General features: G+C 54.3%; 1 protein-coding gene across 1 annotated transcript; it reads right to left on the minus strand.

Annotated features, from left to right (window-relative positions):
- Nucleotides 1–4794: 4794 nt before the first annotated feature.
- On the minus strand, nucleotides 4795–19455 carry ALOX12B (arachidonate 12-lipoxygenase, 12R type). The gene is made up of 15 exons (XM_011958582.1): nucleotides 19049–19455; nucleotides 17829–18033; nucleotides 12893–12974; nucleotides 12671–12763; nucleotides 12445–12567; nucleotides 12048–12151; nucleotides 11583–11755; nucleotides 11210–11353; nucleotides 9180–9383; nucleotides 8841–8927; nucleotides 8357–8526; nucleotides 7777–7898; nucleotides 5819–5919; nucleotides 5299–5469; nucleotides 4795–5101 (listed from the first exon to the last, which is right to left on the minus strand). The coding sequence occupies exons 1-15, from the start codon at nucleotides 19193–19195 to the stop codon at nucleotides 4922–4924; spliced, it is 2106 nt and encodes a 701-aa protein (XP_011813972.1). The 5' UTR covers nucleotides 19196–19455; the 3' UTR covers nucleotides 4795–4921.
- Nucleotides 19456–24209: the final 4754 nt, after the last annotated feature.

A 24209-nucleotide genomic window follows, 5' to 3' on the forward strand; every position in this document is an offset into this window, starting at 1 on the left:
TGCCATCCTCTCAGGCCTCTACCCCAGCATCAGTCATGGGAGGCCCTCATTCATGACTGCACCCCTGATCCTGCTGCACCAGCGTTCCAACGACAACGGGTCCTTGCCACCCCTTGCCATTCTGGTCAGCAAGGCAGGGCCCTGGGGGACTGGTGGGTGGGGTGGGGGAAGTCTATTAGATCCTCGGAATGACTGAAAGGTTGCCTCCTCCCAATGCCACTGTGCCTGGTGACATCGCCTCTCCAATCCTACTCAGCCCCTCTCAAGTTTGTTTCTCTGCGTTGTCGTCTTTGATTTCTATCTTGATAGAAATGTTATGAAACTCAAGAGAACAAATTGCACCCTGACGGGGTGTCAGAATCGATTCTACTGAGTCACGCATCTTTGGCAGTTCAACCGTGTTCCCAATAGTTAAAACCATAACCCCTTCAGGAGAGGTGTCCACACCCTCCCTTCCCATCCTTTCAGTCTGCCCCACACAACTGGGGCAGAAGTGGCCCATCTGAATGGCTCGACTGGTACAGGGAAGTCAGCCAACACAGTGCCTTGGGTAATTTCACCTCTCAAAGAGATTATTCTCATCAACCTGGTCTTACTAATGAGGAACCTGAATCACAGAGAGGTTAATAAACTTTCCCAAAGTCACACAGCTGATAAAGAAGTTGACCGTGTGATTTTGTAGCAGGACGAGTGGCAGACAAAACCCCTCAGATACCAAGTTAAAGAAGGAAGGTCTTTATTCGGCCGGAACCATTGGCAAGACTCACATCTCAAAAAACGAGCTCCCCGAGTGAGCAATTCCTGTCCCTTTTAAGGGCTTACAACTCTAAGGGGGCGCACGTGAGAGGCACGTGATCGATTGAGCAAGCAGGGGCTACGTGACGGGGGCTGCATGCACCGGCAATTAGAACGGAACAGAACAGGACAGGGATTTTCACAGTGCTTTTCCATACAATGTCTGGAATCTATAGATAACATAACCGGTTAGGTCAGGGGTCAGTCTTTAACTACCAGGCCCAGGGTGTGATGCCGGTCTGTCTGCCTGTAGATTTCATTTCTGCCTTTTAATTTTTACTTCTTCTTTCGTTCGAGGCTGAAATTGGGCATAAGACAATATGAGGGGTGGTCTCCTCCCTTATTCGGGCCCCATGGACATGATGACGGGCTGCCCTTTCCCAGTTTCTGCCCAATGCCTGCCCTCTCCTGTGCCCCCACTCCAGCTCACTCAGACACCCAGCCTGGACAGCCCCATCTTCCTGCCCAGGGACCCAGCTGAGGACTGGTTCCTGGACAAGACCTGGGTGTGACCCTCAAATTTCCTGGTGCACAAGACGGTCACTCATCTACTTCGAGCCCACTTTGTGCTGGAGCCTTTGCTTTGTCCATACTGCAGCACCTGCCCATGAGCCACCCATTTTCAAGGCAGGGAGGAGCCCTCCTCTCAATGCTCACAGCTGTGGGGGACCCGGGGCTCCCTGATCTGACCTCTGACTCCGGCTTCCCCTTTCTTCTGCACCTTCCACATCAATATCCACCCCGCACTGGGCTCTTTGTACCAGGAAAGCTCATCCACCAGGTCAAGGCCCTGGAGGCCTGGGATCTTGTGGGGAGCACAGAGGGCCAGGGGAGGCCTGAGATTCAGTCCAGGGCCCTTACTAGCAGCAGGAATGGGCTCTCTGCTCATTACAGTCAGTCCTTGGGACAGGTGGGCTGCCTGGAGCTGATCAACAAAGGACTGGCAGCTGCCACCTACCACTCCCTGTACCTGTCCCACCAGCTGGCTGACCTCAAGGTCCAGGACCTCGCCCACTACTACATTCCAGATCTGGGCAGCCATAGAGAGGTGACACTCCCCTGGGGCCTGAGGGCTCCAACCCTCTCACCCTCCCCTATATCCCTGTTGGTTAATTCAACCTTCCCCCAGCCTCCTGCCCAAACACACTGCTGTCTCCAAGCCCTTCCTGCTTACTCTTCATCCTTCCCAGCTGTGTGACCTTGGGCAAGTTATTTAACCTCTCTGTGCTGGTTTCTTCATCTGACAATAAGGATAATAAGAGCACCTATGGTATAGCTTATTGTTGTTATTAAATGCAAAAGCCTAAGAACAGACCCCAGTGCACAGAAAGTGCTCTCTGAGATTAGCTATTAAGATTATTATGCCAGGCTCAGTGGCTCATGCCTGTAATCCCAGGACTTTGGGAGGCCGAGGCGGGTGGATCACTTGAAGTCAGGAGTTCAAGACCAGCCTGGCCTACGTGGCGAAACCCCATCTCTACTAAAAATAGAAAAGTTAGCTGAGTGTAGTGATGGGCGCCTGCAAACCCAGCTACTGGGGAGGCTGAAGCAGGAGAATCACTTGAACCCGGGAGGTGGAGGTTGCAGTGAGCAAGATTGTGCTACTGCACTCCAGCCTGGACAACAAGAGCAAAACTCCGTCTCAAAAAAAAAAAAAAAAAAAAAGATTATTTACCCCATAGATAAAGTCACTGTGTCTCCAGGTTTTTCCGTTGAAATATTCCTCATAGGAGACTGCCTTGGGGTATAGCTGTGGCCTCCACGCCAATGGCCAGATCCTCTTAACATCTGGCCTCCTGCGGTTTCCTAGCTCCTCCCACCAGCCTGCATAATGACCTCCCTGACCTCAGTGGGTTTAGCACTGAGATTGATGGCGGTGCCGCTGCCCATTAGCCACAAGTGGTGCCCAGTGGCTCGCCACAGGCAATGCTGCATTCCCTGCAGCTCAGCCCCTCTAAAATCTGCCCCTACTTCCATTCTTCCACCTCAGCACACACGGGGCCTAGGGAGATGAGGCACCCTAATTTCTCCCTCTCTCCCAATTCAAATTCTGCCCTGGCTACAAGCTCAACTCATGTGCCACCTCCCCCTTGAAGTCCTCAGGGACTCCCCCTATATGAACATCGGCAGCAGGAGCTCCTTCCCCAGCAGGGGGTCTGCTCATCCTACAGTGGCTGGGGATGGAGGGCCCTTTGGGAACCAGTGGAGGCAATGAACCCAATCAGATGGTCCCAACGCAGATGGGCCTGGTGTCTCATCCTTCCCTGCGGTTTGGAATCCAAATGCCTGCAGGACCAGTGAGCAAAGCTAAGGAAGAAGAATGGGCAGGGACCGTGGCCAGTGGGGAGCTCATGTTTGTCTGACAGGGACAGTGGTGACCCAGCTATCACTGTGACCAGGTCTTCTGATTTTTCAGCAGAAACCAGACATCTTCTAAGATTTAAATGTTGGCAAGTGATTCAACTTGAAAAACAAACAGAAAAACCTTGCCCGCTGATCAAAACACATCTGCAGATCGGTCATGGTCCTGGGGCCTCCGTTTGCACGCCGTGGTGAGGACCACAGCCTCTCGGTTTGATCTCGGCTCTGCAGTTCACTCTGTGGTTGGCCGTTTTCCTTCCTTGGCCTCAGTTTCCTCCTTTGTGGGCAGCAGGTCTCAGTGGCCCCTTCCAACCCACACCCCTGTGCAGTGTTAGCTCCCAAGTGTTAGTCACCATGTATTCCCGACCCCCCAGCTTTGGGACCAATATTGTTAACATCTGCTGCCCGGATGACACGGCAGTGAGCACGGACTCGGAGCTCCAGGCCTGGGTCAGGGAGATCTTCCAGGAGGGTTTTCAAAGCCAGATGCTCTCAGAGGTGCTGTCCACTGCCCTAGGGCAGCAGCCTGTTGGGTCTCAGCTCTGTCTCTCTACCCTACTCCCATCGAGGGGTCCCTTCCACCCTGGGCCACTGTGCTGGGCTCATCTGGTGTTTCACTACGGTCATCTTCACCTGCTCAGCCCAACATGCTGCCACCAACAGCGGCCAGGCGAGCCAGTGCCAACCCCGGGGACAAGCAGGGTGGCGGGAGGAGCAGCCCTAGCAGCACTGGCAGCTCTGTACTGAGTTTGCAGGGGTCCGTCTGAATTCAGTACCTGGATCCCCAGTATTCCTATCATCCTCTGGCTTGCCCTGCCCACCGCCAAGGGCCAGACGGAACTAGCAGCCTCACTCCCTGAGGTCAATGCCACACACCACACCCTGGTGCTCCTGTGGGGGGTCAGCCATGAAACCAAGGACACCATAAGCAAGGCCCCAGCGGGGGATGGCTGGGGTCTCAGCTTCTAGAGAGTGGGTACATTGAGGAAGGGATCCTGGGGACAATGGCTACCAGAAGGGTGCACGTAGCAGGCTAGGCTCCTAGGTGGCAGGGCTTGCAGCCGCTAGGTTGCTGGTGGGTGTGGCTTAGGGTATTGTGGATTCCTAGGAGGTGGAGCTCAGAGTGGTCTGGGCTTCAGAGTGAGCCGGGCTTGGAGTGGTCTGGCTCTCTTGTGGCCCGCAGTCTTTTGTCGAGGTGGGCGGGTGGTTTATGTTTCAAGTTGGATGGGTCTGGAGTGGTCCAGGACCCCTAGGTGGGCTGGGCTTGGGTGGACTAAGTTCCCTGGTAGGGAGACTTAAGATGGAACAGAATCGCTGTGGGCTGAATATGCAGCCTGCCAAGGTCCCAGCCTTTCCTTCTCCCAGCCTGGACACCTACCCAGAGGAGCACTGCACCGAGAAGGCCCCGCGGCGGAGCATCGCCGCCTTACAGAGCCGCTTGGCCCAGATGTCGGCGGACGTCCTGGAGCGGAACCGGGGCCTGGCGCTGCCCTTCTCCTACCTGGACCGCGCGGCCGCAGAGAACGGAATCGCGGTGAGAGCGCTCTGCGCGCACAGCCTGCACCCGCACCCCGCGGCGCCAGCCCTGCCGCCAGCGCCCGAGTAACTTGCCTGCGCGCACTCACAGCCAGACCCAGGGAAAGGAAGGTTTTTTGGTTGGTTGGTTTTGGTTTTTGAGGTTTTTGTGTTTTGTTTTGTTTTGTTTTTTTGTTTTTTGAAAATAGGAGTGCACAGGATGGGGAAAGGAGAGAGGGGAAGGGCGCTCCTAAATAGAAATGCTGTTTTCAATCAGCACCGGGTCCAGGTAGTAGTAGGGGATGGGGAGGCACTTGTTGCGCTGGCGGATGTCGTGTGAGATCTGGTTCAGGCGCTGGCGGAACGCCTCTATGCTCCTCCGCGGGGCCTCCTCCACGAAGTGAATGTCCGGGAAGTGTCCCAGGGGCCGCTGCGGGCAGAGAGCTCGACAGCTGGAACCAGGGCCAGCCAGCACCCCCTCCTCCTGCCGGTGGCCCTGGCCCCTCCACCCTTTGGCTTCAGTGGTCTCTCACTCCCTGCTCCCCCCTCGACGCCTCCAGTTATCCTCCCCCCTCCCCAGCTCCTGGCCCCCTCCCTGTGCTCAGAGTCCCCCATCCCGTCTCGCACCCTGTCGTCAGGCTCACGGCTGAGGGTCCAGAGCACCAGCAGCGTGATGCACGTGGTCTTCACATCCGGCAACGTGTCCATGAAGGTCTCCAGAGTGGTCAGCCCCTTAGCCTGAATCGGTGGATTCCTCATGGACGCTGGGAAGTTGGGCATCCAGGCGGTGAACTCCATCTGGAAGTGGGGTAGAGGCGCGGGTCTGGGTGGAAGAGTACCCCGGGAAGAAGAGTACTGTGGAAGCTTCCTTCTGCCACGCCCTGACCATCTGCCCTCCAGTCGCTACCTTGGACTCCCCGCCCTTGGCGCTGAGGCTGGGCTGGGTTGGTTAGACCGGGGCTGGGGCTGAGAGTTGGGGCTGAGGCCTGGTTTCCTTTGGGACTGGAGTTGAAGCTGGAACTTGGGCTGAGACAAGTTGAGGCTGGACCAGGGATTATGGCTGAGGCTGGATTTGAGGTTGGGGCACAGACTAAATTTGGGAGGTCTGGGCCTGGGGCTGGGCCTGGGCTAGTGAGAGCACTGGTACCTGGCCTGTGTTGACAGCAGCGTGCTTGGCAGAGCAGGTGAAGATTACTATGGTGACATATCGGATCAGCTCAGGCACGGTTCGCAAGCACCTGGGGAAACCTGAGCGGCAGGGGAAAAGCCCAGGCGGCGTCAGTCCTGCCCTGGCACTGGCTGCCCGGCAGAGGGCGCCACCATGTCCCGCTCTCCCCGTTTTGCAAAAGCTTCAAGCTGCCGCATCCGTACCCTCATCCTGACTGTGTGACCCTCCTGTGGCAGGAACCCCATCTCCCCTAATCCAGATCATAAGGTTAGGGATAGAGGGCTGCAGGCCCTGGCCAGAAGTCCTCCAGGGCTGCTCCTGGCCCCTGCCTAACCTGTGACCCTCAGATCTCTCTTTCAGTTTCCCTGGGGGTGCCTCTCTGGTCCCAGGCCTGGGGATGTTGGGAGAGGCAGGAGGCTTTCCTGGGTTCCTTCGTTCCTTCGGAAGAGTCCTGCCCCGAATCAACCCAGCCCCCGCCCTCCACTCCCTCCTATCACCTCCTTCCAGACTCTGTGCCCACTCCAGATGGATTTCTCAGTCCCACACCTCTTCCCTACCAAGCTGCTGGCTTCTCTTCCCTGTTGTCCCGTGTGAACCTCAGGTTGCTTCTCTTTCCTGTTGTCCCGTGTGTCCTGGCTGCCATGGTGATCTCAGGTTCCAAAAGTCCCACATATTCAAACCAGACTCATCATCTTCCTCCCTAACCGCTCCTCTTTTTAGCCCCCAGCTCAAGGGACGACACACATCATTTATCCAGCTGCAAAAGCCTGAAACGTGGAGTCGCCCTCGGCCCCTCCCTCCAAACCCAAACCGTCACCCAGTCCTGTCATTTCCAGCTCTGAAATTCTCTGTGGTGTCCCCACAGCCCTCACCCTAGTCAGGTCCCCAGTCTTCCCTCCTGGACACCACGGCAGCTTCCCTAACTGTCTCCTGACTGCCAGTGCAGCCTGATACTCTAGCATACAAGTCTAATCTCCTTGCAAAACCCTCGATGGCTCCCACTGGCCCTTAACCAGGCTGTGCAGCCTGGCCACTGCCCACAGCCTCAGACTTAGCCCATTGGGAACCTCCCCACGTCCCACCCTAAGCTCTAGTTGCAGAGAACGTGATTGCAGTAAGCAGCTCCTGGAACTCCCTATGCTCCCTCTGGCTTTCTCAACTTCTCACACGCTGCTCCCATGCGGAACGCTCCATCCCCATCCTCCGTCATCTTGAGGCTGACCTCTCCATCCTGTAGATCTTAGCTAGATGTTAGCCAAGAAGTTAGATTTCAGCTAGATCTTAGCCTGCTGCTCCCACCCTATCTTCCCTCCACTACCCCTTCCCAAGGTGGGTTAGGCACCTTCCCTGGGCTTCCCCACAACTTTCTTTAGGGAAATACCTGCCACCCCAGACTATGAACTCCTTGAAGGCAGGCACCCTCACCACCTGCCTTTTTCCCTTTTACCTCCTCAATAATCAGCACAGTATTGCATTGTGGGTGCTCACTGGATATTTGTTGAATGTCTACCCGGGTGGCGGGACCTCAGGGCACTTTCACCGCTCTCCTGGAGCTGCCAGCTCCCTCCTGCCAGCTCCCTCCTGCCAGCTCCCTCCTGCCCTTTCCTGTTGGAGCTCATACCCCCATTTCACAGTCCACAAAGATTTGTTTCTGGGGTGGGGCTGGGATCCCTCCAGGTCTCTGCAGAGATGACCCACAGCCCCCAATCTCAGACAGGGACCCATTGCCAGCCATGTTTTCTTCCCCAGCCTCTCTGAGATGCCACTGCTCCAGGGGCCGGAGAAGAGCCTGTCAAAATCCTAAGGCAGCAATTTGGTCTCCTTCAGTCCACAATAAAACATGTTCTGATCCAGCCCAGGAGGGCCCTAGCAGACCTGCCTGGGGGCTGCCCCTCAGCCCCAGCTCCCCCTGATTGCCCAGGTGTCCAGGCCCATACCTGAGCTCTCCCGCCCTAGGAGACACTCTTTAAATATCTCCTGCACCCAGGACTGCAATTCCGGGTCACCCTCCACGGCTGCGTCACTTGGATAATAATAGGTGATGATCTCCGTCACGTACCTGACCAGGGGACAGGGCCTCAGTTTGGATCCTCCTCCCCTCCCACTCCTCAGCCAGGCTTCTCCCCTCTCCCCCAGGATGCCCTGACCTCAGTTGGCCCCAGAGCTGCCCCAGGCCTGTGGGAGGGCAAGTCCTGTGGGGTAGAAGTGGAGAGGATGGCTTGGCAAGGCCAGCACACACCCAGAGCACTCCCTTGTAAGGGATGGGCAAGGCCTACAGGCAGCTCAGATCCCAGAAGGGGTCTGGCCAGCAGAGGTGGGCTGGGCAGCTAAGCAAGGAAGGGGCCTGCTGGGCTGAGGGTGTAGGTGTGATGGATACACAGACCCCAGGCCCCTTCCCCAAGGCCAAGCCCCTGGATGGCACGAGACCCACACTCAGGTCTCTAGAAGCTCCCCACACCCTCTCCAACATCCCAAGGCATCCACCCTGAGAGCCACCCACTGCTGTCCCGAGCTCACCTCTCCAGTGCATTCCACACCGCCAAGCTGTCATCGCGGTAATAATATCCAGGCAAGTCCTGGACCCCACGCTCCACAAAGTCATTGGGGAGGTAGAGGCTGTCATAGGTGAGCTCTGACAGAGCCCGTACCATCACCTCAGCAAAGCCCTCCACGCCCAGGGACATGCCCTGTGAGGGAGGAGGCAGATCCTGGAGCTGGATGGGCATCCCTGGCACCCCCCTCTGGTCCTCGAGGATCCCAGTAAGTGCCCCTGTAACACCCGACCCAGCCCACCCCACGTCCGGGAACTCTCCTGCTCCAGGCCAGCACACCAGCCCTGCCTCTGCTCCTTTCTCGAGAGGAGAACCCACTTCATCCAGTTCCCTCCTTTCATGGCCCGTCATGATGACCCAAAGGCAAGTGGGAAGTCCTGCTCTTCGTCTAACTGCAAAGGCCAGAGGAAAGCAAATGTCTCGTTGGGGTTGGGGAGTGGAAGTCTTACCTTGGCGGAGAGCCCCCCCTCGTTGAGAAGAACGGCCCGGCCGATGCTGTTGATCTGGACGGTGTATCGGGTGTGGGGGATGAGGAGCTGTGGGAAGAGCAAGGAGGATGAAGATAAAGGGCTGAAGCGGCCCCCAAAGGAGCTCAGCTCCCCACTTCTGCAATATCAGATCCACTCACTCTGGGAAGTCCCCATGCCAAGCCCTCTCTTGTGGTCCCCAGATACCTCCCCCCCCAGGGCTGACTGGAGTCTCTCTGACTGCACAGTGGGCCTGGGGGCTTTCCGAGGCCCGGTGAGGGTCATGATGCCTAGGGGAGGCCCCTTCCCGCAAGCCCATACCTTGTAGAGTGGGTGGCACATGGGCAGGTTCCTCAGCAAGGCCAGGCAGAAGGCCTCAGCAATAAGGTGAGTCTCCAGCAGGTGGGAGATGGCCTCGTGGCTGTAGAACTCCGCATACCGCACCCACGTCTTGGCTAGCAGCCAGTCCCACTCAGAATCACTGGGCAGGAAGATGGGGCAATCCGGCCCGGGGGTCTGGCTGAGCTAGGGGTGATGAAAGAGAAAGGATTAGGTGAGGGCAGAGACCCACACACACAAAGGGCCCACTGCAGGAAGGAGGCAGAAGGGAGTCTGAGAAGGTGAAAACACTCCCAAGCTTTGGTCCCACTGGTCCCCTGAGCACCCCTGGGCCTTTCCTCCCTCCCCACATTTGATCTTGCCATTCCCTCTGCTCGACTGCAATACCTTCCTCTTGCCCCATCTCTACCTGGTAGCTCCCACTTACTCTTCAAGAACCATCTCACAAGCTGCCTCCTCCGGCAAGACCTCCTTACTTCAACCACACCTCCACCACATTCAGGTGTGCAGGTTGTGCACTGCACAAGGATTCCTAGCCCCTCAGGGGGCAGGCAGATCACTGAAACCAGCCTACATTTTTCCATTAAGGAACCAGCAGCATCAGGCTCTGGGGCTCTGGCCCATCCACCCAGAGGGAGCCTCTTTCTAACTTGCGCATGACCCTTGGGGGGACCTCTGGGAAGGAAACACCTAGTTGCTTCCTCTGCCAGACCAGATTCCCAAGGCAGAGGCTAAGTCTAATTATCTCAGTATTTCCAGTAGGCACCTGACCCCCTTCAGGGATTGGTTTTCCAGGTGGATGGATGGATGAAGTCAAAGAGACAAGCACACTGCACAGACACATATACATGCACACACTCACAGATGTACACACACAGGGGCATACAAGTACAGCCAGCCCTCTGTATCCATGGGTTCCACAGCGGTGGACTCCACCAACAAACTATGGAAAATATTCTGGGAAAAAAAAGTGTCTCTAGTGAACGTGTACAGACCTTTTTTCCTTGTCATTCCCTGAACAATACCATATAACAACTATCTACATAGCATTTACATTGTATTGTATTGAGTACTATAAGTAATCCAGAAAGGATTAATTATATTTTATTTTTTTGAGACAGAATCTTGCTCTGTCACCCAGGTTGGAGTGCACTAGCACAATCTCCACTCACTGCAATCTTCACCTCCTGGGTTCAAGAGATTCTCCTGCCTCAGCCTCCCGAATATTACAGGTGCCTCCCCACCATGCCCAGCTAATTTTTGTAGTTTTAGTAAAGATGGGGCTTCCCCTTGTTGGCCAGGCTGGTCTTGAACTCCTGACCTCAGGTAATCTGCCTACTTCGGCCTCCCAAAGTGCTGGGATTACAGGCGTGAGCCACCACGCCCAGCCTAGAGAGGATTTAAAATACACAAGATGGCCGGGCGAGGTGGCTCACACCTGTAGTCCCAGCACTTTGAGAGACTGAGGCGGGAGAATCTCTTGAGCCCAGGAGTGCAACATGGAAGAAAGCGTAGCGCTCCTTGTGTACACGCAGCAGCAAGAGCTCGCCCAGCTCCACTGAGCAGCGCACCTCGTACTTCTGTACCTGAGGGGACCAAGACAGCAAGCAGGTGAGAGGCAGGGAACTGCCAAGGCGGTCCTTGCGCCTTGCAAGATGCATCTCCCCCTAAACCTATTGGGGCATACAAACCTGAGCTGCTCCTAGGCCCTACCGGGCTTTTGTATGAATTAGAAAAATATGCCCGGGCCGGACGCGGTGGCTCACGCCTGTGATCCCAGCACACAAGAAGATGTGTGTAAGTTATATGTAAATACTGGGACATTTTATATAAGAAACTTGAGCATCTGCAGATTTTGGCATCCCCGGGAGGTCCTGAAACCACTCTCTCAAGGATACCAAGAGACGGCTGACTACACACAGGACCACACGCTCGCATAAGCACACGGCGCATTCGGAGGAACATTTGCGCACACAGAGGCTCAGCGGCAGCGCCGCCTACTGCCTAGGCACCTGGATGGCGATGGGCATCATCTTGCCCTCCGGTCCGAAGTGCAGCAGGCAGAGTGGGGCGCAGTGGTGCTGCTTGCGGCCGCTGAGCTCGACGGTGGGGATGCCCTCCATGATGCGGTAGTCTGCCAGGTAAATGTTCCCCTTCTGGAGGGGAGCCGCCATGGGTAGCAAGTAGGCACCCACACGGGGCGCCTGTGACCCGAGCCGCAGGTGCAGAAGGCGCTGGCGACCAGGGGCAGGGGTGGGAAGGGGACAGGGACGCGGGGTGCGGGCGTGACTGGGACTGGCGAGGGCGCCGGAGGTGGGGAGAGACGGGGATGCCAGCGAGGGAGGCCAGGACGGGGGCCGGGGTCTCCGCCGGAGCGGGCCTCACCTCCAGCTCCGCTTGCAAGCACGTTCCCTCGCCCAGGAACGGAGCCACCATGTCGTCTGTGACGGGGAATTTGTCTGGGATCCGCGTGCAGCGGCGAATCAGGCCGGGGTTGACGCCGTTGAGGTACTGGTACCCAAAGAAGGTGTCCTCTGCCCAGTGCTCGGCCACGTACTCTGCGAGGACGGCGCGAGAGCGTCACAAGGCGGCCCGGCCCCCCTCGGGGACGGAGAGGCATGGGACAGAAGAAGACCATGGGCACCGAGAGGACTCGGGGAGGAAAACGAAGCCCCCAGCCTCGCGCTGAGCGGCGGGAGGAGCCCAGGGTGACGTTTTCCAAGAAGCCGCCAGAGGGCGCGCGCGCGCCTCGCTGCCTCTCCGGTCCCACTGCCCCTATGTCGGGGGCCTGCCTAGCACGCCGGAGACCACCTGACTCCCTCTGCTGGATCCGGACGCCCCATTCCATACCGGAGACGACAGATTTCTTGCCAGGGAAAATTTTCCTAATGTCCTTCAGCCTCTTCCACGAATGTTTGCAGTCCAACAGGCCGCGGACTTTGAAAGCCAGTGCCCTAGGAGATGGGATTCCAGGGAGAGGCCGTCAGAGAGTCTGCCAAGCGCTGGCTGGGGCGGGTGGCGGAGCAGCCCCACCCACTTAGGTCTCTGGGTCTCTGGGTCCCATGTCTCAAGATCTTTGCATCTCTAGGTCTCTGGGATCATCTCTCGGGTTTTCTGGGTCTGCGTTTCAGCTCCCTCTGCCTTCCTGGCCATTCCAACCTCTGGGGTTGTCTTGGAGGCCGCCAAGGTGGGGGGAGAGGAACAGTCCTGCGGGAGCCCTGTTCTCCCGTCACTCACACACACTCACATGGGCCCCAGGCGGACGAAGAAGGAGGCTGTCTTGAGGAAGGAGTAGCGGAGATTTAAGTTCAGGAACTTGGTGGCCTTAAAGTTGATGAGAATTGGGAATCCCGGAATATAGCCATTCCACCTGTGGGGAGAAGCGCAGGGCAGCTGGGATCCAGGGGGCGGGGAGGAGGCAGGCGTCCAGGGGAAAACCATGGGAGGGGCCCAGCGCAGCTTCGGGTCCTTACTCAGGCCGGTTGGGGTTGCGATGCCTCCGGACCGGAGGGCGGTAACTGGGAATGTGCACATAGTTGGGTAAGCCAGGAAGAAAGACTCGCCAGCTGCAAGGGAAACCGGCATGTGACCCTCATGCCCGTACACCACCCCAGGGCAAAGGGCCAGAGCCATCACTGCCCCCCACCTCCCTGGACCCCTGCCGGGCGCCCAGACTCTGCCACCCGCCCCCTCACTGGTAGAAGTCCTGCTTGGCTCTGATCTCCTCTCTTCTGTGCTCCAGGAGGACAGGGAGTGAGTCGTCTGCTGTTGTCTTTCCTGTAGGGAGACCAAGGAGGGGACTCAAGGGCTGACCTTTACCCCTGCCCACCCCTGCCTACTTCCGGAAGCAGGAGTTCAGCTTCTGTGCCCCAGGTCGGCTCTGGGGGTTGACCATGACCAAGGAATGGGAAGACTCACCTTGGGAGAATGAAGGAGCGTCCCGTCGCGAAATCTCAGATAAAAGGATTATGGACCCACACTCTTTCCTCTTGCTCTACCCTCAAGCTGAGCTCTGCTGCTGCAAAAAGTCCCTCCTCTAGACCCACTGAAATATTTTTTTATTTCTATAAATTCATGGAGTACAAGAGCAATTTCGTTACATGCATAGATTTCATAGCGGCCAAGTTAGGGCTTTAGGATACCCATCACCCAAATAATGTATATTGTACCCGTTAAGTAATTTCTCATCATCCACCCCCTCCCATCCTCTCACCCTTAAGAGTCTCCATTGTCCATTATTTTGCTATGTCCATGTGTACACATTTTTTTTTTTTTTTTGAGATGGGGTTTCATTCTTGTCGCCCAGCCTGGAATGCAATGGCACGATCTCAGCTCACTGCAACCTCTGCCTCCTAGGTTCAAGCGATTCTGCTGCCTCAGTGTCCCAAGTAGCTGGGATTACAGGCGCCTGCCACCACACCCAGCTACTGTTTGTATTTTTAGTAGAGACGCAGTTTCGCCATGTTGTCCAGGCTGGTCTCGAACTCCTGACCTCAGGTCATCTGCCCGCCTCTGCCTCCCAAAGTGCTGGGATTATAGGCGTGAGCCACTGCACCTGGCCCATGTGTACACATTTTTTAACACCCATTTATGGGTGAGAACTTTTGGTATTTGACTTTCTGGTCTGGCTTGTTTCACTTAAGATAATGACTTCCGGTTCCATCCATGTTGCCGCAAATGACATGATTTCATTTTTTTCCTGACTGAATAGTATTCCACTGTGTATATATACCACATTTTCTTTATCCAGTCATCCATTAGGGCACTTAGGGTAATTCCATATCTTTGCTAGTGTGAATAATGCCACGATAAATAAGGCATCTTTTTGATATGTTGATTTCTTTTCCTTTGAGTAGATACCACTGAAATATTAAGAACTGACAGTTGTTTAGCACTTAGTAGGTCCTAGGTGTTGGGAAAAGTGCTTGTGGGGTTCCTGTATAAACTGGCCATAAAAATATTGGACACGGCCTGGTGCGGTGGCTCATGCCTGTAATCCCAGCACTCTGGGAGGCTGAGGTGGGCGGATCACGAGGTCAGGAGATCGAGACCATCCTGGCTAACATGGTGAAACCCCTTCTCTACTAAAAATACAAAAAATAATAATAATAAAAAATAATAAAATAATAAAAATAAAAATACAAAAAAAAATTAGCCAGGCATGGTGGCGGGCGCCTGTAGTCCCAGCTACTCGGGAGGCTGAGGCAGGAGAATGGCATGAACCCGGGAGGTGGAGCTTGTGGTGAGCTGAGATCGCACCACTGCACTCCAGCCTGGACGACACAGCGAGACTCTGTCTCGGAGAAAAAAAAAGAAAAAATGGGACACTAAGTTGTGGAAAGTCACAAAAAGCCTCTAAGGAGGAAAGCGTTATTGCCATTATGTTCCCATGCTCTGAGCACAACTTATCCATAACCTCTCTTATCTGTAAACACTGTGTTGAAGGAGAAAGACACTCCTTTGAAACACTGGAATGTGGACAGACGTGCAGGCTCCTAGTTAAGCCCACTTCCACTAGCTGCTGTCCGATAAGTTAAAGATACACTGTTTGAGCACAAAGGAGATTCATTTAAACCGCTATTGCTATAGATTACGTCTATGACGTACTGCCTCCCTTTCACTGTTTCGCCCTGAACATCTGCTTCTTAGGTCTAAGTGATTGTACTCAATAAATAGTGTGGAGACCAGAACTCTGGGCCTTTTGCAGCTTCCATTTTGCAACTGGCCCCTGGCCCGCACTCTTTATGCACTCTTAACCTGTCTCTTCTCATTCCTTCATTGCCACCGGACTTTGGGTACCCTACGGGTGGTGTCGAAGCTGGTCCCCAACACCAGGCACTTTGTAGACACTTTACTTTTATTAATCTAAGCCTAAGAAGTACCCTATGAGACAGGTGACTATTACTATAGGCTCCTGACCCCTTCTCTACAACCCCAAAGTACAGAAAGCTGTGGAAATCAAGTTTGTTTGTCTGTTTGATTGTTCCACAACAAATTCATTGGTTGACAAAGTCTGCTGTGAATCTCCCTGAGGCTATATACAATCTTTATTTAACTCATTCGATGTAACTATTCATAGTTGTTGCTGGGAAGTGTTAGTATATTTGATTGGGGTGCCCTGTGGTAGATATAGCACATAATATAAGGGGTATGTGTGTGATATAGATTTATAGATGAAAATATGTATGTATACATATACATATTTTATATAAACATACACATGTGTACAGATACATGTGTGTGTAGCTTCTCAATAAAATCTGAATTTCAAAACACCCCTGGAGTCAACAGTTTCAGCTAAAAGACTGTATCACCATGCCCATTTTACAAAGAGAAACAGCCGCTATTACATATTACCTGGGGACAAGGCTGGATTTGCACCGTGGCAGGCTGCTTCTGACCACCAACAGTTGTTAAGCCTTTTAAAACTCTATTCAGGCCAGGTGCGGTGGTTCATGCCTGTAATCCCAGCACTTTGGGAGGCTGAGGCAGATGGATCATGAGGTCAGGAGTTCAAGACCAGCCTGACCAACATGGTGAAACCCCATCTCTACTAAAAATACAAAAAATGAGCTGGGTGTGGTGGCAAGTGCCTGTAGGCTCAGCTACTCAGGAGGCTGAGGCAGGAGAATCACTTGAACCTGGAAGGCGGAGGTTGCAGCGAGCCAAGATCGTGCCACTGCACTCCAGGGCGACAGAGTGAGACTCCGTCTCAAAAAAAAAAAAAAGAAGAAGTAGAATTTGGAAATGTGTCCAAATGCCAAATGTCCAGCTAGTCGGTGGAAGAACTGAGACCCAAGTCCAGGTCCGTCTTTCTCCAGCACCCTGGCTGGTGGTCCCCAGACTGGCCTGTGCCTACCACTGCAGTCCATCATTTCCTCTCAAGGCCCTCACCTCACCACCCTCTCCCTCTTCCACCTGCCTCAGCTTATGTTGTATTCTGGATGAACAGCACTCCCTGGAGTTATGCAACCCAGAGACCCAGCTCGTTTTCATCCCCAGGGCGGGAGCCTCAGTCCTTTGAGGGCCCTATGGGTGACTCAAGTCTCCCTGTCCTGTTGCGTGGCAGCGGCCCCACCCAACCCCATTTCTGCCTGGCCACCAGCATTACCCTGCCTGTCCCCTGCTTCCATGTCACCCAGACCTGTCACTGCAGTAAGATGCTCTGTGTCCCCAGTGAGACCCTCCCCTTGGCATGCTCACCATCTGCCAGGCTTTCTTTGCCTCTTCTTTCCCCAACTCAGGCCCTGTTCCCCACTCCTGGGGGAAGATTCCAGCACAGGGCAATGAGAAACAGAAGATAGGTAGTTAGCTGCAGGGAGGATAGGGCTTCAGGCCCTGGGTGTCCTCAGCTCTGCCTTTCCCTCCCACTCGCCTCAAGGGGAGCCAACAGACACTCAGGTGGTAGAACTGGGGGATAACAGAGGACAGGCCTCCAGTTCCCATGCAGCACCACAAATTAGGAACCTGACCCTGGCCCACCACACAAGGGGCTCTGGCAGGGGTGGGTTCAAGGAGCTCAGCCACTCAGGTCCTGTGTCTCTCCCATGGGAGTAACCAAGCAACTGGAAAAACCACTGGGCAGCCTTAGCCAGCCCTAACCTTGGAGAAACCTTGACAGTCTATCTGAATAACAGGGCCTCCATTGGATAGATCCTTACGGGATTAAGGGGGGCCTTTTTGAGTAACAGTGTATCCTGTTAGAGAAATGTGGTGTCCTATTGGGAAAATAGGGAGTGCTTTGGAGCAACAGAACATCCCATTAGTCTAAAAAATGCTCCGTTAGAAAACCAGGGTTCACGCCTGTAATCCCAGCACTTTGGGAGGCTGAGGCAAGCAGATCACCTGAGGTCAGGAGCTCGAGACCAGCCTGGCCAACATGGTGAAATCCCATCTCTACTAAAAATGCAAAACTCAGCCGGGCGTGGTGGTGCATGCCTGTAGTCCCAGCCACTCAGGAGGCTGAGGCAGGAGAATCGCTTGAACCCGGGAGGTGGAGGTTGCAGTGAGCCGAGATCGTGCCATTATACTCCAGCCTGGGCAACAAGAGCGAAACTCCATCTCAAAAAAAAGAAAGCCAGGGCATCATAATTATAAGACCACATTACCATGGAGACCTGTTGAACTCAAAGGGCTTCTAAATGGGATAGCAAGGTGCTGGTTGGAATAATGGGGCATCCTGTTATAGTAACAGAATCCTGCTGGAGTAACAGGGAGTCTTTTTGGAGCGCATATGATTGGCATATAAATAGGCCTCCTGTGAGAGTCCTGAGCCTGTACTTAACATCACAAGGGGTCTTTCTAGAGTGGCCCGGCATCTTGTAGGAGTCAGGGAGGACTGGAGCCATAGTGGGGAGCGCACTCTGGGAATGCTGTCTGCTGCCAGATGGGGATGCTGAGGGAAGCCGCTGGGCCTCAGACACCTCTGTTCCTCTGGTGTGCAGCCCCAAGCTCAGCCCAGAGTAGCAGCACTGACTGAGGGAAATGTGTGACAGTGGCAGGAGAGTCCAGGAGTCCCTGGTGGGGCTGGGCCCCTCCTGGCTTGATGGGAGCCTGGGTGCCATGCCAGGGTAGCAGACTGGAGCGTGAGGCTTCACGGCCACAGGGTGGAGCAGGGTGATGAGGGCTCACCTGTGGCCTCCCGGAGTGCCAGGGTCTCGTAGCCATCCATCCACTGGTAGGCGGGGAAGTGGTAGATACAGCCATTGGGGGCACAGATCTGCACGTAGTTGCAGTACCAAGGGTCCTTGGGGAAGAAGGAGTAGCGCTCTTTGTGCAGGCGGATGATGAGGAGCTCTCCCAGGTCCTGCGGGCACTGCACGGTGTACTGGTCCACCTAGGCAGGATGCAGGGCTGGCTGAGTGGGCAGGACTTCACCCAGACTCCCAGGCCGCCCACCCCTCTGGCCTCTCACCCAGGCCCTGCTCACGCTGCGCAATGCTCACCTCCCTGGACTGATGGAGAGACAGGATTTTGACCTGATCGTTGAGCTTCCTTCTGATTCCTCCAACCTGGGGATCTCCTACTGAGTCCCTCTACCTAGGGCTGCTTAGGACTCCAGTCCCTCCTTCTCTCCATCCCGAGCTCCTGTCTTCTCCCACTCCCCTCTCCAGGCACCTGAGGTTACAGGAACCTTCAGACCCCTGAGGACTTGGGTACCACTCTGCAGTTTTTGAGTGGGGAGAGGTCCAGCCAGCCCTTTCTCCCATTCATCAATGAAGATGCAGATATTCAGAATGGCCACATAGGTAGAGTGACCTCTTAAGGTCGCATAGCAGCAGGTAGCTGGGCCTGACTCAGAATCAGGTCTGAGGGCCCACAAAGCATGCCTTCCACTAGACAGGCTGGTCTGATGCCATTGTAAGTCACAGAGAATCCAATCAAATGTGAAACAGCTAGGAGGCAGCTGAATTAGGAAGAGTGAGTGAGAATGGAAGACAGAGGGATACGGGAGAGGGGGTAAGACAGAAAGGGGAGGAGAGCGAAGGGGAAGGAAAGCAGGTGGAAAGGACTGAGAAAAGAGGGGATGCAGGATAGGCAGAGACAGGGAGAGAGGGCTGAGGAAGAGGGAGAGAGAAGAAAAGGATGGGGAAGGAAATGAGGAATGCCTGAAAGGGTTAGAGATGAGGAAGTAGGATGGAGAAGGATGGCCCAGAGATCTGGGACATGGGCAAGGGCTGGAAGCCAGCTCTGGACAAAGGCGTCTAGAGCCACCTGGGGAGCCCACTGTCTTCAGAGCTGTGCCTTGGCTTTCCAGCCTCTCCTGGCCAAGCTCAGCTCACCTGGCTCTCCCTGCACACCTTCACCTCTCCCGGGACCACAAAGACACACACACACACACACACACTTACTGCCCCAGTTGCAAAGTCTCTCCCAAAGTGGTTCAGCAGCTGCTTATGGCTCTCTCCTTGCGTCCCCACAATGGTCAGTGAGATGGAGTCCAGTGTTCCCGACAAGAGGTCGGTGCCTGTGGCCACCCTGACTTTGTAGGTGGCCATGGCTGCTCTTCAGGAGGCAGGAGGGGCACTCGGTCCCAGACACCGTGGAGGGGCCGCACGAAGGCCCAAGGCAGGCAAGAGAAGCCAGGCACAGAGTGGAGTGGACAGGGCTGGCCTCCGAGGTGGAGTGGTAAGGTGGCGAGGTGGGGTGACTGGGCCTGCCGGCCAAATCCTGGAAAAGCTGCTGCCCTTGGCAGCCGGGTGCGTGCTGGGCAGGCCCGGGCGGGGCCCAGCTGGTGGCAGGTGAGCTGGTGTCTGGGCTCCAATCCTTCTGGGAGCTGGCAGGGAGGAAGAGCAGGCAGGGCACTGGGCCTGCCTCTGAAAGGGTGGATGGAAGATGCCGTGGATGAAGGCGCCTTCAGGGTGGGGGAGCCAGTCCAGCCTGAGCCAGGGCCCTAGGGAAGTTGCAGGAGGGGACAGGGTGGGGCCCCCAGATCTTTATCAGACTAATAAGCTCCTTCCTCCTGCCAGTCCCCATTGGCTGCAGTGTTGGGCAGCCCTGCTAAGCAGGGCCATGGGCAGTGAGTGACCTGCATTGGTTCTGAGGCTCCTGGTGGGCGGGGGAGGGGAGGGGGAGGGTACTAAGTCGCTGCACACCTGGCTGGCCGCCAGACCATTCCTCTCTGGGAAATGGGGCAGGTAGTGGCTGCAGTGAGAAAGCTGGCCCATCCTTCTGCCCCAGGGCCCAGAGTCTGTGACAGGAAGGGTAGGGGGTGTTGAAGCTAGGGCTCAGGGACCACATGGGTGCAGAAAGGCGTGAAGATGCTGCAGGGAGGGACGATCAGGGTAGCAGAAGAGGATCTGTTGCTTCCTGTGGGGCCAGGATCCACTGGGGAAGGATTGGAGCCGGATATAAAATCAGAAGACAAAAAACAAAAAAAGCAAAAAAAAAAAAACCTAAACTAGAAGACAGAGTGAAATCTGGGGCATAAGAATTAGGTTAAATAGCTGGGTGTGGTGGCTCACGCCTGTAATCCCAGCACTAAATTTAGAAGGCCAAGGCGGGTGGGTCGCCTGAGCTCAGGAGTTCGAGACCAGCCTGGCCAACAGGGCGAAACCCCGTCTCTACTGAAAATACAAAAATTAGTCAGGCGTGGTGGCGGGTGTCTGTAGTCCCAGCTACTCGGGAGGCTGAGGCAGGAGAATCACTTGAACTCAGGAGGCGGAGATTGCTGTGAGCTGAATTCGTGTGACTGCACTTCAGCCTGGGCAACAGAGTGAGGCTCCATCTCCAAAAAAAAAAAGGAAAAAGAAGAATTAAGTTAAATAATGGATTAATATGATCAATATTTTGTGGTATAATCATAAAATAGAATTCTACCCAGGAATAAAAAGAAAGAATAAACTGCAATGCAGATGAGTCTCACAAAGATGATATTGAGTGAAAAGAGCCAGACATTAAAGAGGATACGTTCTGTTATTCCATTGACAGGAACTTCCAGAACCAGTGAAACTGAGCAGTTCTTAGGCAATCCCCAGTGGTGAGTATCTCTGGCAGAGGGAGGCCATATAGCCTGCTGGAAGTGTTCTTATCTTGATCTGAGGGGCTTCTAGGGTACTTCATTCATTTCATTATGTGTTATCCTTTAATTTCATAAAGTACGTATCCTCACTTCCCTCCCCAAAAAGAATGAAGCTAGGAAGAGGGCTGGAGTCAGGGCTGGGCTCCAGTGGAACTGGGTTTGTTGGGAATCAGGACATCCCTCCCTCCCTCCTTCCCACAGATACGTAGTGAGCACGATGCACGGCGTTCCGGGCACTGCAGACACAGAGAAGAAATGAAACATACATGGAGCTTACCGAATAGCTGGGAAAGAAGTGAAAGAAACAGTAAACAAGAATTTGTTCACTATAATTTTGGATACTAAGTGCTCTGAAGAAAATAAGCCTGTCGTGGGTGGGAGGTTGGGATTGGGAACTAGTTTCTGATAGAATCACAGAAGTCAGAGCCGCAGGATAGGGAGAAGGTGTTAGCAGTCAGGTGAAGAACAATGATGACAGAGTCAGAGACAGACTCTCCAAAGATAGGATTTGGGACCCAGGGAGAGTGAGGAGGCGAGCACCTTCCTATCCCGTTTTTCTGGACCTGTCCTCTTTCCTGTCGTCTCCCAAGGGCAGCTCCTGTCAACCAGGAAGCACAGCCCTGCTTTCCTCCCTGATGGCACGCTTCCATCGCCATCGAAGGAAGGTCACTCAGTGTCCAGGCCAGGTTAGGGTCAGAGGGGGCTGCGATTGTGAGATGAAGAGAAAGTTTCAGTAGGTTCCAGATTGGATGTGGAATGGGGTCGAAACTGCAATTCAGATTTAGGTTAGAGACACAGATGTGGCTGGAGTTGGAGATTGAAATGATCTTTTCCAGACCCAAATCTGTTCACATCACCCTCTATGCCCTCTCCTCCCAACCCTGATCAAGCCTGGCAGTGGCTCCTCTTTGCCTTTGGAACAGTGACACCATCCCCTCCCATGGCCCCCGTGGCCTGCCTGATTGGCTTCACCCCTCACATTCCCCTTTGCTCTTTTCTGTCTGGGACTACGTGCCTTTCATTCATTCATCAGCAGACACTGGCCCAGCCCCTACTCAGTGTTCAGCACTGTGTCAGGTCCTGAAAATACAATGCGATCAAAGCAAACCCCTGCACTCATGGAGCTTGCCTTGAGTGAGGGAAACAGACAATATTACCTAGTAACCAAATACATTAAATAGTATGTTAAATAGTGATAAGTGCTAAAGAGAAAAAAGAAAACAGGGAAGGATAGTATAAAAGATAGAGGAGTGCCAGGTGTGGGGGCTCATGCCTGTAATCCCAGCACTTTGGGAGGCTGAGGCAGGCGGATCACCTGAGGTCAGGATTTCGGGACCAGGCTGACCAATATGAAGAAACCCCATCTCTACTAAAAATACAAAATTAGCTGGGCATGGTGGTGTATGCCTGTAATCCCAGCTACTCCAGAGGCTGAGGCAGGAGAATAACTTGAACCTGGGAAGCAGAGGTTGCAGTGAGCCAAGTTCGTGCCATTGCACTCAAGCCTGGGCTGTATGAGCGAAAATCCGTAAAAAAAAAAAAAAAAAAAAAAAGGAGCAAATTTTAGATATAGAATGGCCAAGGAAGGGCTCCTTGGAAAGTGGACTTTTGAGTAAAGACCTGAAGGAAGTAAAGTCAGCTCCTTGCCACCCCAGGGCCTTGGCACACGCTGTTCCCTCTCTACCTCTAGAACTGAGGTCACGTTTCCTCTTCCTCCTGATCTTATCTCAATAATTGCTTTTTTGAGGAAGGCCAAATTTCACTATACGTGACTGTCGCAGCACTATAGCTAACATCTTTGATTGATGTCTGTTTTCTCTAATAAATTAGTCCATAATTTTTTTTTGGTTTTGTCTCCATCTCCTGGTGTCATACTTGGTACCTGGGAGACACTGAAAACATAGTTCAATGGGTTAATGTCAAGGACAAGGTCAGAACTGGGGATTGAATCAATGATGGCTTTGGAGTTATGGTGAAGATCCGAAGAGAGTTGACTTGGGCTCAGGGTGAGAGAAGGGGCAAGGCATGGTGTGGGGGAGGGGAAAGGGTTGGGTGGGGAGGGAGGAGAGGGGAGAAGGCTGAGGATGAGGGTCGTTCCCAGCTCTGGGTGGCAGGGCTGGCTGTCCTGGGCTGCAGACAGAAGCTGTCCAGCTGGATCTCCCTCCTGGGCTCTCCCTCCTCAACCACCTTGATGACTCTTGGAGGATGCTGGGAGCCTGAGGATGCAAATCTTAAGATGCAAATTCTATGCAAATTCTCCCAGCCTCCTGCTTTCTAGTCTCTCCCCTTTGCCCTGTGTCCCCAGGGGGCTGCTGAGGCTTGGTGAGAAGCAGGGCAGTGGACTGGGCAAACTGAGTCACAGCCCGCTACCAAGAGGTCTCCTCCAACCCAAATCCCAGGGTGGCCCTGGGTTTGCTCAGGGCTCCAGTCTGGAGTGGGAATGAGGTTCCTGAGGGAGACAGAGATGGAGGCAGGGATGCTGAGGATGTGAATGTGGCTGGGGCAGGGACAGGGACGGGATAAGGCATGAGGATGTAGATGTGGCACTCCCCAGCTATGACCAAAACGTAGACGCATGACTCTTGATAGGTGTTCATTGGGCTGAAGAACTGGTTCTCCTGGACCAGGGGCGGGACCCGGCGAGCAGGAGAGGTTCCTGGGAAGGATTTGTACTCACTGGGGTTGCTAACTAGGGGCCACCCACACAGGAAGCTGAGTTCTCACTGCTGGGGCATCCCCCATGCCTGACCCCACCCCAAGTCCTGCAAGGCAAGGAGCAAGTAACTCCTGGGGACCCACTCTCCTAAGACACAGAGGGAAAAAAAAAAAATCAAATCCGGCCACTCCCCTGCTTAAAGTTCACCAGAGCTTAAAATGATGTTGTCCTTAGAAATGAATCCAAGGCCCAGGCATGGTGGCTCATGCCTATAATTCCAGCACTTTGGGAGGCCAAAGCAGGCAGATCATGAGATCCGGAGTTCGAGACCAGCCTGACCAACATGGTAAAACCCCGTCTCTACTAAAAATACAAAAATTAGCCGGGCGTTGTGGTGCGCGCCTGTAATCCCAGCTACTCAGGAGGCTGAGACAGGAGAATCACTTGAACTGGGGAGGTGCAGATTGCAGTGAGCCACGATCACACCACTGCATTCCAGCCTGGGCAACAGAGAGATATTCTGTCTCAAAAAAAAAAAGAAGAAGAAGAAAGAAAACAGAAACGAATCCAAGGATTTATTATGGCTACAAGACCATACCTGCCCGATACCTTTTTCCAGCCACTCAGGCCTCCTCGCTGTACCCAGAACATGTGTCCTTCAGGACCCTTGCGTTTGTCCTTCCTGGGTTTGTAACACCCTTCCCCCACACTGTTCAAGCTGTTTCAACCAAGCCGTTTCAAGAGTGGTGGCTCAAGCCTGTAATCCCAGCACTTTGGGAGGCCGAGACGGGCAGATCACGAGGTCAGGAGATCGAGACCATCCTGGCTAACACTG

Source organism: Colobus angolensis, unplaced genomic scaffold (genome assembly GCF_000951035.1).
Source record: "Colobus angolensis palliatus isolate OR3802 unplaced genomic scaffold, Cang.pa_1.0 Scaffold47, whole genome shotgun sequence".
NCBI lineage: Eukaryota > Metazoa > Chordata > Mammalia > Primates > Cercopithecidae > Colobus > Colobus angolensis.